Here is an 18,357-nt window from a genome sequence, read left to right as displayed (position 1 = left end):
GAACATCCTCTGCTCAGAACCCTCCAGAACTACCCATCTGAGTAAAAGCCAAGAATTCACAATGGCCTGAACCTACATGACCCAGCCCTCACCTCTCTGACCTCATCCCCTCCCTCTACCCCCTGCCCACTTCACTCCAGCCCACACTCCCCTAGGTTCCTCAAACCTTCCAGGAGATTCGGCACTAGTTCTTTTGTCTGCCCTCAGACACCCTTCTGGCTCCCTCCCTCACCTCCTTCAGATCCCCACTCAAATGGCCATTCTCCTGAACACCCTCCCTTCCTAACCATTTCATTTTCATTTCTTTTTTTAGGATTTTATTTATTGATTCATGAGAGACACAGAGAGAGGCAGAGACACAGGCAGAGGGAAAAGCAGGCTCCCTGCAGGGAGCCCGATATAGGACTCGATCCCGGGACCTTGGGATCACAACCTGAGTGGAAGGCAGACGCTAAACTGCTGAGCCACCCAGGCACCCATCTCCCTATCTGTTTTTTTGTTGTTGTTGTTTTGTTTTGTTTGTTTGTTTTTAATTCATGAGAGACACACACACAGAGAGAGAGAGAGAGAGAGGCAGAGACACAGGCAGAGGGAGAAGCAGGCTCCATGCAGGGAGCCCGATGTGGGACTCGATCCCAGGTCTCCAGGATCACACCCTGGGCTGAAGGCGGCACTAAACCGCTGAGCCACCGGGCTGCCTTCCCTATCTGTTTTAAAACTCAGAACTGCTCTTTCTCACACTCCTCATTCTCCGCCGCCGCCTCACTATGCCCATAATATTTCTCACCACCTGACCTGTTGTATATTTTACTTATCTATTTTGGTTACAACACCCCTACACTTGGGATGGAAGATCCATGAGGACAGGGATGTGTCTGTTTTGCTTCCTGCTGTATCCCCAGAATCTAGACCACTGCCTGGTACAGAGAGGACATACATGGAATGAATTAATTCATTTGACTAGCTGCTGAGGAAAGTATTTGAGAAGCAAAAGGTAAGGTAGGTCCCTGACTCGAGGAGTTTAAAAATCTCCTTGGGAAGACAAGTCACATACTCAGAAGAGTTAATGTTATGCAGAATATGTATTAGTGCCAACTGGTGGTACCAGCTGTGGATTTTGTCCAAATTCAGGGAAAGAACAGGTCAGAGCTTGGCCAATCAGAGAAGGTGCGAAAGAAGAGGCCGGAGCTATACAGAGGCTTGAATAATTCATAGAGTTTCCTGTAAGACATTAGGGAATCAGATTAGCTGCTTGTCTCTTAGCAAAGCCCTGAAGGGAGGGAACCCGAATGGCTATGTTTGGATGGGGGATGGGAGGAGGCCCTGGCCTAGGACCTGGCACTGCCAAGGGTGCTGGACAGCCACAGGGCATCATGGAAGTGAGTGTGGTTGAGGACAGGCTGGGGTAGCCCGTAACAGCCCCTATCTTGTCCAGCCTCAAGCCTTGGGGAGGCCACCTCCTCAGAGCTTGTCTGACCAAGGAGAAATCCATCCTTACCCTGACCCCTCCACAGCAGCCCTGGAAACTCCTTGTCTGGGCCACACGTGCAGGAAGAACACACGAAAATTCAGATGCCTGGCATGCTTTTCCTAACCCCCTGGCCCAAATCTGCCCGCCCTTCTGCGGCTGTCCACTTGTCCCCTCCCACCCTGGCATGGCTTCTGAAGCCCTGGCGGCTCCACGCAGCCCCTGGCAGTGCACTGTGGTCTACAAAGCATGGTATATTTTGGGAGCGCGAGCTGCAACCACATAGGGGAAGGGAGGGATTGATCGGGAGGGGGACATGGCCTCCAGGAGGGCTTCAAACAAGGTCAGGAAGGAAACCATCCTGGACCCTCCGGTCCACAGCTGAGGGACTGTGTAGGAGGGACCAGAGGAAAGAAGCAAAGTGGGAGGACACAAGAGGCAGGGGTGTTCCCCGAAGGTATCAGGAAAACAAGGGCAGTAGATGGGGACTTGAGGGGTTCCTCCTGGTTCCAACGTTGCACAGCTTGCAGCCTCCACGTGCGGTGGGGGACTAGCACAGTCAGTGCGGCCTGGGGACGTCCCCAGGAGCCGAGCGTCTGGCTGCGGCCCCTTGCCCTGCTCATCGCTTTATTTCCCACCTGGTGCCTAGGGCAGCTCCCCCCGTGGCCGTGGCCGGCAAGCAGAGAAGCCATTGGCAGGACGTGCAGAGTCCCACGGTCCCCGAGCGCCTGCGAAGCCGTCGGGGGTGAGCAGGCCGCTCTGATCAGACGGGCTGCAGGGAGACGGGGCCAGGACGAGGCCGGGCTGCAGGGAGACGGGGCCAGGACGAGGCCGCGCGACTGGACGGGCCAAGCTCTGCGGGCGGGAGCGCCTCAGAAGGGGGCGCGCCGGGGCGGCCGGGCGGGCTCCGCTGGGCGCTGGGTGCTGGGCGCCGCCCGCCCCGCCCCCGGCGAAACCCGCCGCCCCACGTGCAGCCGTGGCCCCGCCGCCTCGCCCCGCCTGTCTCGACTGCAAGTGCGCGCGGGGGCGGGAGGTGACGTGCGCCGCGGCCGCGCTTCCCGGCCTCTCCCCCCGCACCCCGCACCCCGCCCCGCGGCACCCGCGGCACCCGCGGCACCCGCGGCCGGGGCGCACCCCGCACTCTCCCCCACCGGGGGCATCTGTATTCATTAAACTGGCCGGACCCGGGTCACAGGTGCCCGGCCTCGGGTGCGCACCCGGCGCTGGGACCAGAGCTGAGCTCTCCGGAGAAAGTGCCCAGCGCCTCACCCTCCCCGGAGCCCTCCCCAGAGCCTCGGTCTCCGCCCAAGGTCCCGGGAAAGGCCACCTCCCGCCCTCTGCCAGCCGCTGATCTCATCGTCCCGCCTGGTCCCACCTCCAGGCGTTTGCACACCAGAAGCCCTGTCCCAGTCCTGCCAAGTCCTGCCAAGTCCTGCCCTCTTCAAGGCCGTGCCTAGGCTCCTGCAGACTTCCCCGCCCGGTCCTACCACGGACATCGCCCCTCATCTAAAAGCAGGTGGCACCCCAGCCTCGACCACAGTAGAAAATCCAACCTTCCAATGTGCTGAACGTGTTTCAATTTATAAGCTGTTTTTATATCCAATACCTAATTCTATTCCCACCACAGTTTAGTGTGAGGTTCACTGAGTAAAACTCAACACCACACCACCAGTCCCAGCCCCACCCACCCACCCACAGAGCTGGTCAGTTGATGGCACATGTACAAGCTAGATCTCCATGCATTCAACAAAACCTTACAACAAAGCCATTATGGGCGAGGTGGAGTCAAGAAGCTCATAACCACCATGCTGATTGCCCTGAGGACAGGGGCCACTATGTCCTAGACCCCTGCATCTACCCACCTCAGGGCCTGTCCAGAGGACACTTGGGAGCTTTGAGGACAGAGCCTGCTAGGAGCCTTCTACCCACTGGGAGGCACAAAGCCAGTTTGATCCTGGACTACACAGGGCCCAAGAGGCCATCAGCAAAGTGGGCAGTGGGATGAGGGTAAGTGGAGAGGGCCTGGCAGGAGGCCTGTGTTCAGGGCTGCCCTGGACCCTTTGTTGTTTGGGGGTTTTTTTTGTTTAAACATTTTATTTATTTATTCATGAGAGACACAGGGAGAGAGAGGCACAGACACAGGCAGAGGGAGAAGCAGGCTCCAGGCAGGGAGCCCGATGCGGGACTCGATCCCAGGATCCCGGGATCATGCCCTGGGCTGAAGTCAGGTATTCAACCACTGAGCCACCCAGGGGGCCCTGCCCTGAACCCTTTGAAAGGAGATGGTTGACAAGTCTGCACTACAAAGTTGTGGAGGAGGGTGCCGTCCTTGAAATGCCCATGGGGTCTGCACCCCAAGAGCTTGTTTTGGGGGAAAAGAGGAAGGTAGATGCATCCAGTGACCTGAGTGGCCCCATTTTGCCCTGGCTGCACTTTGAGATCCAGGTGGGAGCCACAGGAAAGGCAGTGGGGCAGGTCAATGCTGTCTGGAAAGATTAGATAAGGAGGAAGAATTGAGCTAGAGGTGGAGCAAGTGACGATCAGACGAGTCTGAATCAAAGCCTGCACCCACCAGCATGGCCACCCTCAGAGCAGCACAGGACAGGGAATCAGAGACTCTATAGACAGCACCCCCCCAATCTATCTTGGAAACTGAGGCACAGAGGGGAAACTGACCAGGTCACACAACAAGTCAAAGGAATAGCCAGTTCCAGACCCCAGATCTCTGACTCCAGTCCAGGACACTGGCCACTGCCCCACAAATCTAAGCCAGACTCAAGGAAGGCCACTCCCAAAGAAGCCACTGTTAGAATACTGGGATTGGCTGGTGGTAGACACAGGCCTTGGAGTCCCTTTCTCCAAATACCCAAAGTCACACCCACTAGATGGAGGTGGGGAAGAAGGTTGGGAGAGGAACCTAGGTTCACTCGCTGGGATCCCTGGCTCATCAGGGAAAAGATTCATTTCTGCATCCCTGCAAAAACATCCATTTATTTAACCTCTCCCAATCTTTCTGTACCAAGGATCCACCATGTGCCGCCAGAGGGGCCAGTATATGGAACTTAAATGAGCATGGATCAATAAATGTTTGTTGAATGACTTCATGAAGTCCGACGAAGGCTGAGAGATAGACTCTGGACCAATAGGCAGGCAGGTAGGCTTTCTCTTCAGAGAGCTTACATCTAGAAAGGACAGGTAAGCCACATGCTCAGGGAACCCCGAGAATCTCTCCAGTGATGCATGGAGGTGGCAAAAATGACTATATTTGGCCCAAGAGAAAGAAAGATCCCTGGCTAAATACAAGGCTAAATGTACAAACCTTCTGCCCACAGGCCTGGGTTTCTGGCTCTCAGGACTGGTGGGCTCTGGCAAGGGCTGGGGTCTCAACAGTGCTGCTGGGGACACGGGAAGATATGCCTCTTAGGCTAAGAAGAGGGACAGGGAGCTAGAGAGACATGAGGGGAAGCTGAAAAGGGACAGAGGAGGTGCAAGCAGGAGCCATGCCCCTGGCTGGCACTCACCTCATCCCCTGGGCTTGCCAGGAACCAGGCCTTTCTCCTGCTCTCTGGACTCAGCCTGTCCTGCTCACCAAAGTAACTGAAGCCTCAGGGCTCAGCCAGGCAGGCCCCAAGGCCCCACCACCCCGCTCTGGACTGCCGCAGAGCTCTCTGGGAAACAGGGCAGCAAAAACAGCCCTGACAGATCCAGAGAGTGAAACAGTCTATGGCATAACCAGCCCTGTCTTGTCAGAAACTCAGGATCATCATGGCAAAGAAAGAGGTGGGGGCCTAAGAATCAAATGTACCACATGGACTTTTTTTTTAATAAAGATTTTATTTATTTATTCATGAGAGACACACACAGAGAGAGAGAGAGAGCTCGCGAGAGGCAGAGACACAGTCGGAGACACAGGCAGAGGGAGAAGCAGGCTCCATGCAGGGAGCCTGACGGGGGACTCAATCCCGGGACTCCAGGATCAGGCCCTGGGCTGAAGGCGGTGCTAAACCGCTGAGCCACCAGGGCTGCCCCAATAACGCGTGGACCTTGACTGGATCCTGAATTAAAGAAACCAGTGGTCAAAAAAAAAAAGAAAGAAAGAAAGAAAAGGAAGAAACCAGTGGTCAAAGACACACTAGGACAATGGGGCACATCTGAGTTCAGGCTGGGCATCGGATAAATTATTAAAGGGTGTGATGCCAGTACTATGGTCACACAGGAACATATCCTTATTTCTTGCAGCTGTGTAATGAAGTATTTAGAGGTGAAAACACGCAATTATGTAATTTACCATAAAATACTTGGGCAAAAAAAATGGATTCATCATATATGGCAAAATGTGGACAATTATTAAGTCTAAGTAGTGGGCATTTGAGTGTCTTGAATTATATGTATGCCTCAGGCCAGTGGTGAGGGGCCAAAGTGACAGGTAAAGGCCAGAGCCACCGCATAAGAGCTCAATAAAGTCTACCCCTACCCACTACCAGCAGCAACAGCATCTCGGAGATGCAGACTTGATTCTGCCTCCCATGACCTAAATCACGCTGGTCACCCATTTCTAGACTCACAGCCTGAGAGGATAGCACTCCTGCAGGCTGGAGGAAGGGGGTGCTAGCTGGCTCCCTGAGTAATGGGAGGGATTTGCGAACCAAATACACACAGGTGTCTGCCCCAACACCTGCAGCTGCCCACCCCCACCCCCCGGTGGAGGGGGGAGCCTGAGATTTATGTTCACTGCCTCTTCTGGCTCTACCCACCTGCCAACCCCCAAATGCCCATATTTACACACCACCGGGATCATTTTACTCTGCTCCCTGCAGATTCCCTCCCTGCCTATCTCCCCAAGTGGAAACCCCTCTGCAAAGTGTCCCTACCCAGCCCCAGCCTCCACCCACACCCTGGGCTCGCTGAGTTGTCAAGACGTAGACTCATCTCTGTGGCCCACAGTCACTGGTGTGAAAGGCCCTGCGGCCTCCTCTCCGCAGACCCGTGCTATGTGACCCGGGGCAAGTCCTTTAGCCTCTCTACCCCAGGGGTCTTCACTGCAGGGAACTGTGACTGTCGGGGGCAAATGCTGGGTGCCAGTGCCAGCGTGACCAATGTGACACACTCAGGGCAACTCAGAGCTCACACTCAGAGGCCAATGATGAAACTTATTTGAGATCTGGGCTCTGCCCTACTCCCCTCTCCCAGACGTCCTCTCCTCCTCTCTCACAGGCCCCAATTCCAGGGCGGAGCCCCTAGCTCCACATGGGGGTGGGGGGAGCATGGACAACAGGCCTGGGTTCGACTACAGGGACTCCGGACCCAGTCTCAGAAGCAATCAAAACTCAGAAACCGCCCCCTGAGCTGGGAGCAGAAGGCTGGTGTGGCCTCACCTTAAAATCCAGCACATCACCCCACCCCCAACCCAAGCCACTGCCCCACCCACCCCACAGCCCCACTGGGAAGGGAAGGGGATATAGGGTCAGGAATGTGGGGCAGGGCAGAGTATGAGAAGTGGCTACAGCAAGATTCTTTAGGGCCAGGGAATTGGATGCAGCCTGGGTCCCTGGCATCCCATGGCTGAACCCCGGGGCCTATTCTGTCCTCGAGCAACCCCCACACAGCTCCTCTCCTCACTTCACCCCTCTCCATCACAGCCACCACATCCAAGTTCAAGGGCGGAGGCTGATCTTTCTCCCCATACCTCCTAGTACCACACTCTCAAATTTAGGCCTTGAAGTGGAGTCAGAACCCCCCTGGGGCACAGGGCCACCTTTGCAGCACCTCTACCACCACAGAGACAGTTAGAGCCTATGAGGGAGAGATGGGCCTTCCTTTTGATCTCAGAATTCCACTGCTGGGAATTTAGCCCGAGAGGATAACTGGACAAGTGTTCGGGCATGTATGGACTAGGATGTTCTGTGCAGATTGTTTATAGTGCAAAAATTTAGAAACAACCTGAATGCCTAAGACTAGAGTTGCTTGAATTAATTAGGATAAATCATACCGTACGATGCTGTGCAGCCATAACAATGGCCTGTCGGCATTAGAAAATACAGCTTAATGTATCCTCCCAAAATGACAGAATACGAATCTACATGTGCAGTTTGACATCATTTTGTAAACGTTTGTGTAGATCAAAAGTTAAAAAAAAAAAAAAAAGAAGACTAAAAGATCCACATACAGAATGTTCATGTAAGTCACAGTAGTATCACACATAATTTTTTATTTGAGTTTTTCCAGTTTTTCCATGGGACATACATTATTCTTGAACAAAAAAGAAAACATATTTCTTTTAAGTGTGTGTTTTTGTTTTTGTGTTTTAAGTAGGCTCCATGCCCAGCATAGAGCCCAACATGGGGCTTGAACTCAGGACCCTAAGATCAAGACCTGAGCTGAAATCAAGAGTAGGATGCTCAACCAATTGAACTACCTAGGTACCCCCCCCAAAATATGTATTTTTAAAAAATAAGTTACATGAATCAGCCTAGCTGAGGCCAAGACCCTTCCCTGGGGCACAGGACAGGGGGACTTCCAGTATCCCCAGGGAAATCACAATTAAAGGAGAGCCAAGGGCAGGTCTGAAAGTTGCCCCAGAAATGCAGTCTGCATGGGAGGGGCAGTGCCCTCCCCCCTGGGATTACATGTGTCTCAGAGATTTAAGGTTGAAAGGGCCTTTCCAGACCTCCTCACCCAGTTTTTCCAGGGTATAGACTAAAACAGGCTGGAATTATCTTGGGTACTATTGATTCCCCAGTGCCTAGAACAGTGTCTGGCACAAATTAGGTGCTCAATTAATGTTTGTTGAATGACTTACTGAAGTCTGAAGAGGGTTAAGAGATGGGCTCTCTGGAGCAAGGGGCAGGTGGATCCAACAGGTAGGCTTCCTCACAGCCTATCAGCTGAAGAGGGCCCTTAGATCAGGGATCCCCACCCAGGTAAAATCCCTGGGGAGTTAAAAAAAAACAACAACAACAACAACAACTGTCAGATCCCAGCCCTAGAAACATTGATACAATTGGTCTGACATGGGACTCAGAAGCTGAAACGTTTTTTAAAGAACCCAGGGGGATTCTCAGGTGCAAACAGAGCACCTTTAGAGGCTATCCAGGCTGACAGAAACACACTCTGAGAAGGCAGTGCCCTGCCAAAGTCACCCAGCGAGTTAGTGACAAGCCAGGAAAGCTGGGCCCCTGGGGCTGCCAACCCAAGGGTCCTGACCCTGGGGAACTGGGCCTTTTTCCACATTTACCTCTGTGTTTTCAGGGTGCTGACCTCCAGTGTCCAGCCTCCTGGGGAAGTGAATCAGGCTGGAAGGTGGACAGGGAAGCCCAAGGGGAGGCCCCTTTGGACCCTACTCCCTGTGATCACCCAGCCCTGGGTGACACAGGTTCAGAGGCCCTGAGACCCCCCCAGATGGTGCTCCAAGGCACTTTGACAAATGTCAGGAGCTCAGCCTCAAGACCCAGCTCACCTACCCTTCCCAAGTGATTCCCTGTGGGTGGGGGCCCACCCCTCTTGGCCATCCAGAGGGATCTTCAAGAAACTGGATGTCAGACTCTGAGCGGCCCACCCTGCACACTCAGGACCAGTTCCTCACAGCTGCTGGCCAGGAACAACCATAAATTCTCTACCTTTCACTGCTCCTTTTCAGTCACTCCAGCCCTGGCCTCTGCTGCCTTCCACCCAGGGTGAGTTGTGAGGCAGTGGCCCTGGCCACACAATCCTGCCAAGAACAGGCGTGGGCCTGCTTTCCCTTCCCTGCTGAGGTCTTGACCTGCTCCAGGATCTGCGGCCCAGACCCCTCCCATCCTCCCAACCCAGAGTTAATGTACAATCTGCACCAGGAGCTCTAATTATTCAGGCAGCTCTAATTGACCTCCTCTACTTCACCCCATAGAGTCTGGCCAGAATCTGAAGGCTGCCCAAGACTCCCTCCTCCACCAAGGCCCCCCTTCCCACCTCCCAGCTGACCAGCCCCTCTGCCCACCAAGACCGCCCCTGTCTTCAACAAATTCATTTTGTCCAGCCTTTACTGGGCACTTCTCAGACATCAAGTGTTAGGCTAGCCTGGGAACTCAGTCAAATCAGCCTCCAGGGTTCACAGACATGGGCATCAAGAGCCAGGGTGAAGGCTTCAAAGGGGACCAGAGTTGAAGACAGGAGCAGAAAGATTCTAATGAGGGGCGCCTGGGTGGCTCAGTCAGTTACATGGCTGCCTTTGGCTCAGGTCATGATCTCAGGGTCCTGGGGATCCAGCCCTGAATCAAGCCTGGTTCTCCCTCTGCCATGTCCCTCCGCTTGCTCGTACTCTGCTCTGGCTCTCAAGAAAGAAGAAAGAAAAGAAAGAGAAAGAAAAAGAAGAAAGAAAGAAAAAGAAAGGAAGAAGAAGGAAGGAAGGAAGGAAGGAAGGAAGGAAGGAAGGAAGGAAGGAAGGAAGGAAGGAAAGGGAAGGGAGGGAGGGAGGGAGGGATCCCTGGGTGGCTCAACCCCTGGGTGGCTCAACGGTTTAGCGCCTGCCTTCCGCCCAGAGCATGATCCTGGAGACCCAAGATCGAGTCCCACATCAGGCTCCTTGCATGGAGCCTGCTTCTCCATCTGTCTCTGCCTCCCCCTCTCTCTCTCATGAATGAATAAATAAAATCTTTTTTAAAAAAGGGTGGAGGGAGGAAGGAAGGAGAAAGAAAGATAAATTCCGGTGAGGATAGAGCAGAAAGAGTTTGAGTTAGAGCAAAGCAGCTCACACTTGAAGGCACCAAATGCCACGAGGTCCAGCACACAGATTCTGCGGGACGGGCAGAGGTCTGCGGTGCTGTATTTCTAGCTAGCATCTAGGTGAGGCTGCTGGACCGAGGACTACACTTTCAGTAGTGAGGACTTAGCAGGGCTTAGAGACCATTCTCCCACGGACTCTAAGTTCCCAGAGGGTGGGACCCACTGCTCCCTCAGAGTCTCAGTGGCCAGTACGGGGCCTGTGGACACGCTGAGCGGATGAATGGTGTAATTAATTAGTTAATCCCGGCAAAATGCCCAGCATTAGATGGCCCTACAGAGAACCCTCCAACTAATTGTGAAACACAATACCGGAGAGGAGTCTATGCAAAGCCACACAAAGCACAAAGGAAGAAGGGTTAATTCTCCCAGGTTGTGGGAGGAGGAGCTGAATCGCTCAAAAGAGGTCACTTTGCACTAGGTCTTAGAGGGTGGGTCAGATTTACCCAGGTGGAGGCTGGCCGAAGGGCGGGGGCAGCACAGGTGCAAAGGTAAAGAGACCTAGAGCCTGGGGTAGGTTCCAGGAATCAGAGTAGTGTCACCTAGGGCTGCAGAGTCTATAAAAGGGGAGGTAGGAAACACAAAATAGAAAACTAAGTTAGGGGGAAAAAATGCAGTTAGGGTGTGAGAGCACCAAGCTGGGAGGTGGGCATCCATCGGTGCAAATGGAGATGTTGGAGATGTTTGCACAGGGAACAGGCACCCTGGAGTAGAAGTGCCATCAGAGGTCACCAGGTCCTGCCCTGAGGAAGTGGGGAGGGAGGGAGTGCGGCAGAAAGAGCAGAGGCAGGAGGAAGCTATGTTGGGAGGCAACAGAATGTCTTGTGGGGGGATAAGACTTGTGTGGAGGGTGGAATGGGATGCTTTCCCTGACTCTGTCAGATCTCACAAGTACTTAAAAACTGCCTACTCTGGGCTGCCTGGGTGGCTCAGTGGTTAAGTGTCTACTCAGATCATGTTTTCAAGGTCCTGGGATTGTGAGATCAAGCCTGCATTGGCTCCCTGCTCCATGGGGAATCGGCTTATCCCTCTCCCTCTGCTTGCCGCCTCCACCCCCCAACCCCTGGCTTGTGCTCCCTCTGTGATGTCAAATAAATAAATTAGTAAACAAAAACAAAAAATCCACCCACTTTGTGCCAGCCCTGACCCAGGCACTGAGCAACGGAGAAGATGATCATTTCCCAAAAGCCCCCAGTGCTGTCCAGGCAGTAGGAGGGGGGCTTCCACCATCTTCCCCCATTTCCCCCACGCTTGTCCTTCCCCCAGCGTTGTCAGAGGTGTTTACTGTGTGCCTACTGTGTGCAGGCTCGCTGCAAGCACAGCCCTGGCCAGAGGAGCAGTCAGGAACCCCTGGACAAGTGCTCTGGGGAGGCCTGTCCAGATGCTGCCCACGTGTGGTTCCAGCCCCATCCTCTGGGGAAATGAGCAACATCTGTCCGATCTAGTGCGGGGAGAGGCCCTGTGGCTAGGGAATCCACGTCTCAGTGGGGAGGGGAAAGAAACGTGAAAAGGGTGGCAGGACAAGGAGGGCAGGTATACTGAAATTCCCAGTCAGAATCCCCTGCTGGCCGAGCTAGTCCTCCAATCCCCAAAGGCCTGTTGGATTCCCCTTTCCAACGGGACTAGAGCCAAACTCCCAACAACCCTGGGAGACACCAGGAGAGCCAGGTGACTCCCACTTCCCGGGCTCGGGGGAGCCAGGCCTGGGGTGAGGGAGGGTTCCAGGGCTGTCCTCCAACGGCTCCAGGGAGGAGGGACCTTGGTGGCTGGCTGGGGTCTGAAGAGTAGGGGGAGCAGAGGAGGATGGGTCTATCCTAAAGGACAGCTGGGTGCGGTGGGGAGGATGAGACAATTTAGCACAAGTCCCCGAAATGAAAATGGGACAGAGACAGCAGGCCCTGCCCAGGAGCCTGGCTGGAGAGGCGGAGAAACCACGCTACCCCCACCTCCAGCGACTCACCCAACTGCTCCTTTGAAAATAGACCTATTCGCTCTGCCTAATTCCTTTCCTTTCCTGCCCTATGCCCCGCTCCGGGCCTAGACCTCTCCAGGGATGTGAAGAGATTCCCTGCTATCCAGACCCCGGGGGGTGACGTCCAGAATTAATTAATGTTTGTAAAGTGCCCGGGAGATCCTGGGACCGGGGACCCCGGGGCGCCAGGAGAGCCGCGCAGGAAATTAACAGGGAGAGGCGGGGCGCGGGGCGGGCGGGGGGGCGGCCAGAACCTGGGACTCCTGGAAGGGGGGGCGGGGAAGACGCTCGGACGAAAGCGGGCAGGGCGGGAGAGAGCCGGAGGGAAAAGGTGCGAGCGGACCGTCACTAGAGGACTCCGGGCTCCAGGCTGAGCCTGCCTTCCCCCACAGCTCCGCCCCACCCCCAGAGCCAGTCACGTCCAGGCCCGGATGCCTTTCCCCAACTCAGGCCCCAGCCGCCCACCTGCCCCGCCCCGGGACCACCTGCAGAGGAAGTGGCCTCTCCCCGGGCTCGGAGACAGGCGAGCGCGCAGGGGTGCAGGCTTCGCGGAGGGGGCGCCCCGCCCATCAACTCCCGCGGAGGGCTCCGACTTCTACCTGGGCGAGCATTTCACTTCCTTTCTCTAAAAGAGAGGCGAGCCGTTACCTCGCTCCTTGAAGTTGGGGACTTCCAGGGCTTCTGTCCGGGGGCGGCGGCAGACGCACGCAAAAGGCACCCGGGCCCCCTCCCGGCCCGCGCCCCCTCGGACTCGGCTCACTCACCCCAGAGTGCTGATGAAGCCGTTGACGGAGCCCTCGGCGTACAGGGAGACGATGTCCCCGATGTGAAGAAAGCTGGACATCTCGCTCATGGCTGCAGCCCGCCGGGGCCCCGGGGCGGCGCGGGCGCTCTGGGGCGCGGGGCCAGGCTGGGTGCAGAGGACGCCGGTGGCCGCGGAGGCCGGAGGGGCGCGCCCCCACCCGCGAGCGGGGCGCTCGGCGCGGCCGGGGCAGACCAGCGGCCACCGGAGCGGAAGGCGGCGCGGCGCGGCCCGGGAGCCGCCGGGGGCGTCCGGGCGAGGAGGTGCCCGCGTCTCGGAGCGCCCGCCCAGCCCGGCCCGCGCGTACCTGCAGCGTAGAAGGAGCAGGAAGTCTGGGGCCGCCACACACACATGCAAATCCCGCCCGGGAGGCGGGGAAGCCACACCCCGCCCCCCCGCGCCCCGCCGCCGCCGGCCCGCGGGCACCCATGTGCGCCTGCCCGCCTCCCGGTGCCCTGCGCCCCTCGCTCGTCCGGGGCCGGGCCTCCGGGCGCGAACGAGCCGCCGGCCCCCGCCGCCCCAGGAGTCCTGGGCTCTGGCGGGCTTCCCGTTTCGGAGTTCCAGCTCCTACGAGCTCCCAAACGGACTCGCGGAACCGCCATCCCCGGGAGGCCCGGCCGCGGTGGGGGCTCTGTGCCCTCGGGGTTCCCCGGGCGGCCCTGCCCTCGGTCGCAGCGAGCCGGGGCGGGCGCGCGCGGAAGGGGTCCAGCGCCCCCGCAGGCTCTACCTGGAGCAGCGCGCGGAGGGCCGGGAGCGCCCCAGCTGAGAGCCGTCTCGCACCGGGAGGCGCGCTCGTTCCTTCGCAGCGCAAATCGGGATTCATTTTTCTCAACGTGAAAAGCCTTTTCATTGCACAATAGAAGGCGCTTGGGCTTAGAGGGGAAATGAAGCAATGGGGTGGGTTTTGTTTTTTCTCTCCGCATTCCTGTGTACAAAGAGATCCAACTTCCGAATCAGTTCAGCCGCTCCCTCTCCAGGAGTTGGCTCCAAACTCTTGGCTCCTTCTATCTTTCTTTTTAAAGGGGGGTGGGGAGGTGACGAAAGAGAAAGCTACCTTCGCTGGTTAATAGCGCACCGAGTGCCAACAACCACAAGGCCGGTACCGGGCCTCTGGGAGTGACCCGCTGCGGTGTCGCCACCGAGCTCTGGTTCACGGAGTCCAGCCCTGAAACCCACGTCTCCGGCTCGCCTACTTTCTGTTCTGTTCCCGAGTGCTTGGGCGTTTGCTTCTTAATCCTTTTATCGTAAATCCTGGAATCGAGTGTCCACTGCCATCCCCATTTAACTCTCTTCTGAAACCCCCACCCGGACTTCCTGGGAAGAGGGTGGGGTGGGGGGGTTGTCCCTGGGAGAAAGGGAGGAGGGGACTGGATGGAAGCAGGAAGAAGAGAGACCCAGGGAGGGGTGGAGGCGTGAAGAGTAAAGAGACAGCTGCTGACCCCCCGGGGAATGAAGAGAAGAGTTCTGGCTGTGTGGCTTTTTCACATAGACCCCTAGAATGTGGGGGCGGGGGGGGGGCACCTGCGGGATTGCTGAGCTCGATGTTTGACGGTTTGTTACCAAGACCCACAGTAATAAATACGTTTTACATCCACAGTCCACACAGCTATCTATATATAATTGAAACAATAGTTTCACAAAACAATACTTACCCTGATGACCTGTGATGCACTCTGATATTTTCTGTTCTATTTCTGTATTTTGTTTCATTTTTCAATACTGATTGTGACCCATTTAATTGCTTTTTTAAATGTACCTCACATTTAACTGCAGTTAAAAAAAAAACCTCATCCAGATTTCTCTGCCAAAAAGAAATGACAAAAGCCCAGAGAAAGAGCACCAAACCTCAAGGTCACACTGTATATTCCTGGTAGCCCTAGCCAGAAGCCCGGCCCCTGACTGGCAGCCCCATACTCTCTCTAGAACTCCATACTGCACTGGACGGGCACTGTCCATGCCTGGAGCCCTGCTGGAACAGCCTCTCTGGCTCCCAGGAGTCAGGCCTCCACTGATAGGAGGTAAACCTATGCATTCATTTCATAAATGTTTATTGAGGGCCTACTGTGTGCAGGGCCTCTGCTGAGCACCAGCCTCTGATGGAGCTGAACCCTGGCCTGCTTTTTCCCCTCCCCACCCAGCAAGGATGAAGAGGGATGTGCTGGAAGCACCCTCTTGGTGGCCACACTCAGGACATGTGCCTCCCTTGTGCCCGCCACATCCAGGAATCCATGTTCTCCTGCTCCTGAGATTCAGATGGATGGTTCCATAACTTAGCTAAGGCCTCCCAGCCAGGCAGTGGAGCTCAGGCCTACCTCCCCACAAAAGCACATGCCACTGTTTCTCCCTCCGCACCCAGCCTGGGAGTACTCTGAACCTCTGTCCCTCCACCAACCAGGAGGACTGGGGGAAAGAGGGAGAGAGCACAACTCTCCTCCAACTGAGAAGGGAGGCCACTGCCAGCCTCCTGCCACACACACCACTTCCAGGTATTTTTCTGGAACATGACATCCATGCTGTGTTCCCAGGGGAGCCATCCCTGGGCTCTAGGCCCCCATCACCAGCTTCTGCCAAATCAACTCCACCATAAGCTCTTTTAGATTCTGGGTTCTGAATTAGAGTCTGCTTAAAGAAAGGTTCCGTTGGTTAAAATATATTTTTAATAAAACGTTTTTATTTTATATTTTTTATAATATATATATATTTTTTTAAAGAAACAGATGCTATAGCTAGAGTGAGTTCACTCCACTATTCCCCTGCTTGAAATCCTCCTGAATCTCCTCATCACTAACAGAATCAAGTCTACACATCTTAGCTCAGTGCACCAGATCTTGTCTGTCTCCACCCTTCCCCGCTCCTCCCTACCCCTGAACCCTGGGCAGACACACAGCTCTTCAAGGAGGAACCATCCTGCAGACTGCTCAGAGCACAGGCTCTGACTCACAGGCTTGGGTTCGAGTCCCAGCCTCTGTTTCCATCTGGAAACCGGTGTGGTGCCAACATGGGAGGGAAGTGGGCTAAAGCCATCACCACAGCGCCCCCAGTTAGGAAGGACTAGGTGTTCATTCTCCCTACTCAGGGTCTCATCCACTCCTACCACTGCACCCGAGCTCAATGGTTTCCCTCTCCACTCCACCCTTCTACTCCCATCCAGGAGTCAGAAGAAAATCTCCTTCCCTCATGTTCTGGAACATCAGTCCCCTAAGAATTATTATGGAATATTTTAAGAAATAATAATATTGGGCAGCCCTGGTGGCGCAGCGGTTTAGCGCTGCCTGCAGCCTGGGGTGTGATCCTGGAGACCAGGGATCGAATCCCACGTCGGGCTTCCTGCATGGAGCCTGTTTCTCCCTCTGCCTGTGTCTCTGCCCCTCTCTCTGTCTCTATGAATAAATAAAATCTTAAAAAAAAAAAAGAAATAATAATATTAAATAAAATATTAAAAATATAGTGAGGGCCTGGTGCCTTTCCTCTAACTTCACCAAATGTAAATATTTTGCAAAATTTGGTTCCAATATATTTTTTAAAGAACTGAACCTTAAGATGCAGCTGGGTGGCTTAGTTGGTCAAACGTCTACCTTTGGCTGAAGTCATGCTCTCACGGTCTTGGCAGGGAGCCCGAGCCCCACATCTGACTGCCTGCTCAGCTGGAAGGCTGCTTCTCCCTCTCCTTTGGCCCTGCCCTGCCCCAACTCATTCTCTCTCTTTCTCTCTCAAATAAAAAAATAGAACCTTAAAAAAAAAAAAGAACTGAACCTTAAAAATTGAGTTGAAGTCCCCTATGTTATCCACCCCTAATCCCATTCCCTTCCCTCTCCCTGCAGAGGTGACCACTATCCTGATGTGGGTTTCACTTTGTACAGTTTTTATGCTTATGCCACATAGGGATGTATTCATAAATGATACGAGTGTATCACAACTATCATCACAATTCACCATCATTCTGCAGGGCTTTCCATTCTAGATGGCTTCAGATGGTTTCACCCTGTGTGTCTCTTTTAATACATGGGGCAGTAGTGTGACAGTGTGATAGTCCATTCCTGACCATGTCACAACACCATATCCATTTTGTTGGTAACCATGAAAGCCCTATTTCAGTTTTTGCTGTGACAACAATGTTGCAGTAAGCCTCCCTGTCTCCTGAGAGCATTGTTCAAACCATGGCTTGAAACCTATTAATGGGTCAAATCAATTTAGCAGGTGAAGATCAGCATTTTTAAAACTCGAAACTGATTCAAAAATAACATACATCACACGTCATCAGGGTAACTATCAGGGTGAGAACTGCATCGTCATGAACATGCGATATATGCTTATTTGAGGATACTGTCAGAGGTTTTGAAAAACTCTAGAGAAAGAGCTTAGAAAGTGGATTGCTGGATCACAGGGAAGTTCCTCCCTAGAACTGCCAAATCACTCTGCAAAGTGGCTGTTCTAATTCCCCCTCTCTTCAGCCACTGGGAGTGTGCCCACTGACTCATGTCCTCACCAACACCTGGCATTGTCAGACTCTTTAATATGGAATTTATAACCCCCCCCCCCATACTACCAAGGAACATATCATGGGCTATCTTGAACTGTAATGATCTCTCTGCTTTCTGGCCCTCCCCCAGGCAACTGTGAGCTCTTCACTGGAGCAGGCCACTACGTCCACTTCACTTTATGTCTCCAGGCCAGGTCAGGCACATAATAAAGGCTTAACAAGGCCATGTTTAATTTTTTTTTTTTAAATAAGCTCTACACTAACATGGGGCTTGAACTCACAGCTCTGAGATCAAGAGTCGCATGCTCTGCCAACTGAGCCAGCCAGGCACCCCAAGATTTGAACAGTCAAGGAGAAAGAAGATGGCGAGAGTATATAAATTACATCAGGAGGAACACGTGGGTGTCTCAGTGGCTGAGCGTCTGCCTTTGGCTCAGGGTGTGATCCTGGGTCTGGGATCTAGTCCCACATAGGGCTCCCTGCGGAGAGCCTGCCTCTTCCTCTGTGTCTCTCATGAGTAAATAAATATAATCTTTAAAAATAAATAAATAAATTACATCAGGAGATAAAAGGATACCGTGGGAGCCCCAGCTCAGGGTGTCTATCAGGTGCCTGGGTCTCCTAGATGGAGGGCAGGGAACTTCCAGGGATGCTGAGCTAAGGAGGTGAAAAGAAGTAATGGGCCCCACCCCTCCTGGGTGGCTTGAGCAGGATGCTAGGAAGCTGGGGCCAAGTTCAGACCCAGGAAGGAGGTCACCACCGTCCCCAGGGCAATTGGGTGCCTTATCCAGGCCCCAGTGTCAATGGCTGGATATCTCCCCATACCCACCTCCCACCGGAGCCTCTCCCAGAGGGGGAAGAGAGGGGATGGCAAGCTCTAG

General features: G+C 54.5%; 1 protein-coding gene across 2 annotated transcripts in view; it reads right to left on the bottom strand.

Moving 5' to 3' along the window:
• The window catches only part of ITPR3 (inositol 1,4,5-trisphosphate receptor type 3), a 68,216-nt gene extending 54,835 nt beyond the window's left edge, over window positions 1–13,381 (bottom strand). Inside the window, exon 1 of one of the 2 annotated variants that reach the window (XM_025990750.2) lies at window positions 12,959–13,381. In XM_025990750.2, the coding sequence (XP_025846535.1) occupies window positions 12,959–13,047 (89 nt within the window). In that variant the 5' untranslated portion in view covers window positions 13,048–13,381. The remainder of the gene's footprint in view (window positions 1–12,958) is intronic. The other variant, XM_025990751.2, reaches the window with a different exon arrangement.
• Window positions 13,382–18,357: the final 4,976 nt, after the last annotated feature.

Source organism: Vulpes vulpes, chromosome 1, assembly GCF_048418805.1.
Source record: "Vulpes vulpes isolate BD-2025 chromosome 1, VulVul3, whole genome shotgun sequence".
Classification (NCBI taxonomy): domain Eukaryota; kingdom Metazoa; phylum Chordata; class Mammalia; order Carnivora; family Canidae; genus Vulpes; species Vulpes vulpes.
Note: the sequence above shows the minus strand (reverse complement) of the source record. Positions and strands in the feature narration are given on the sequence as shown.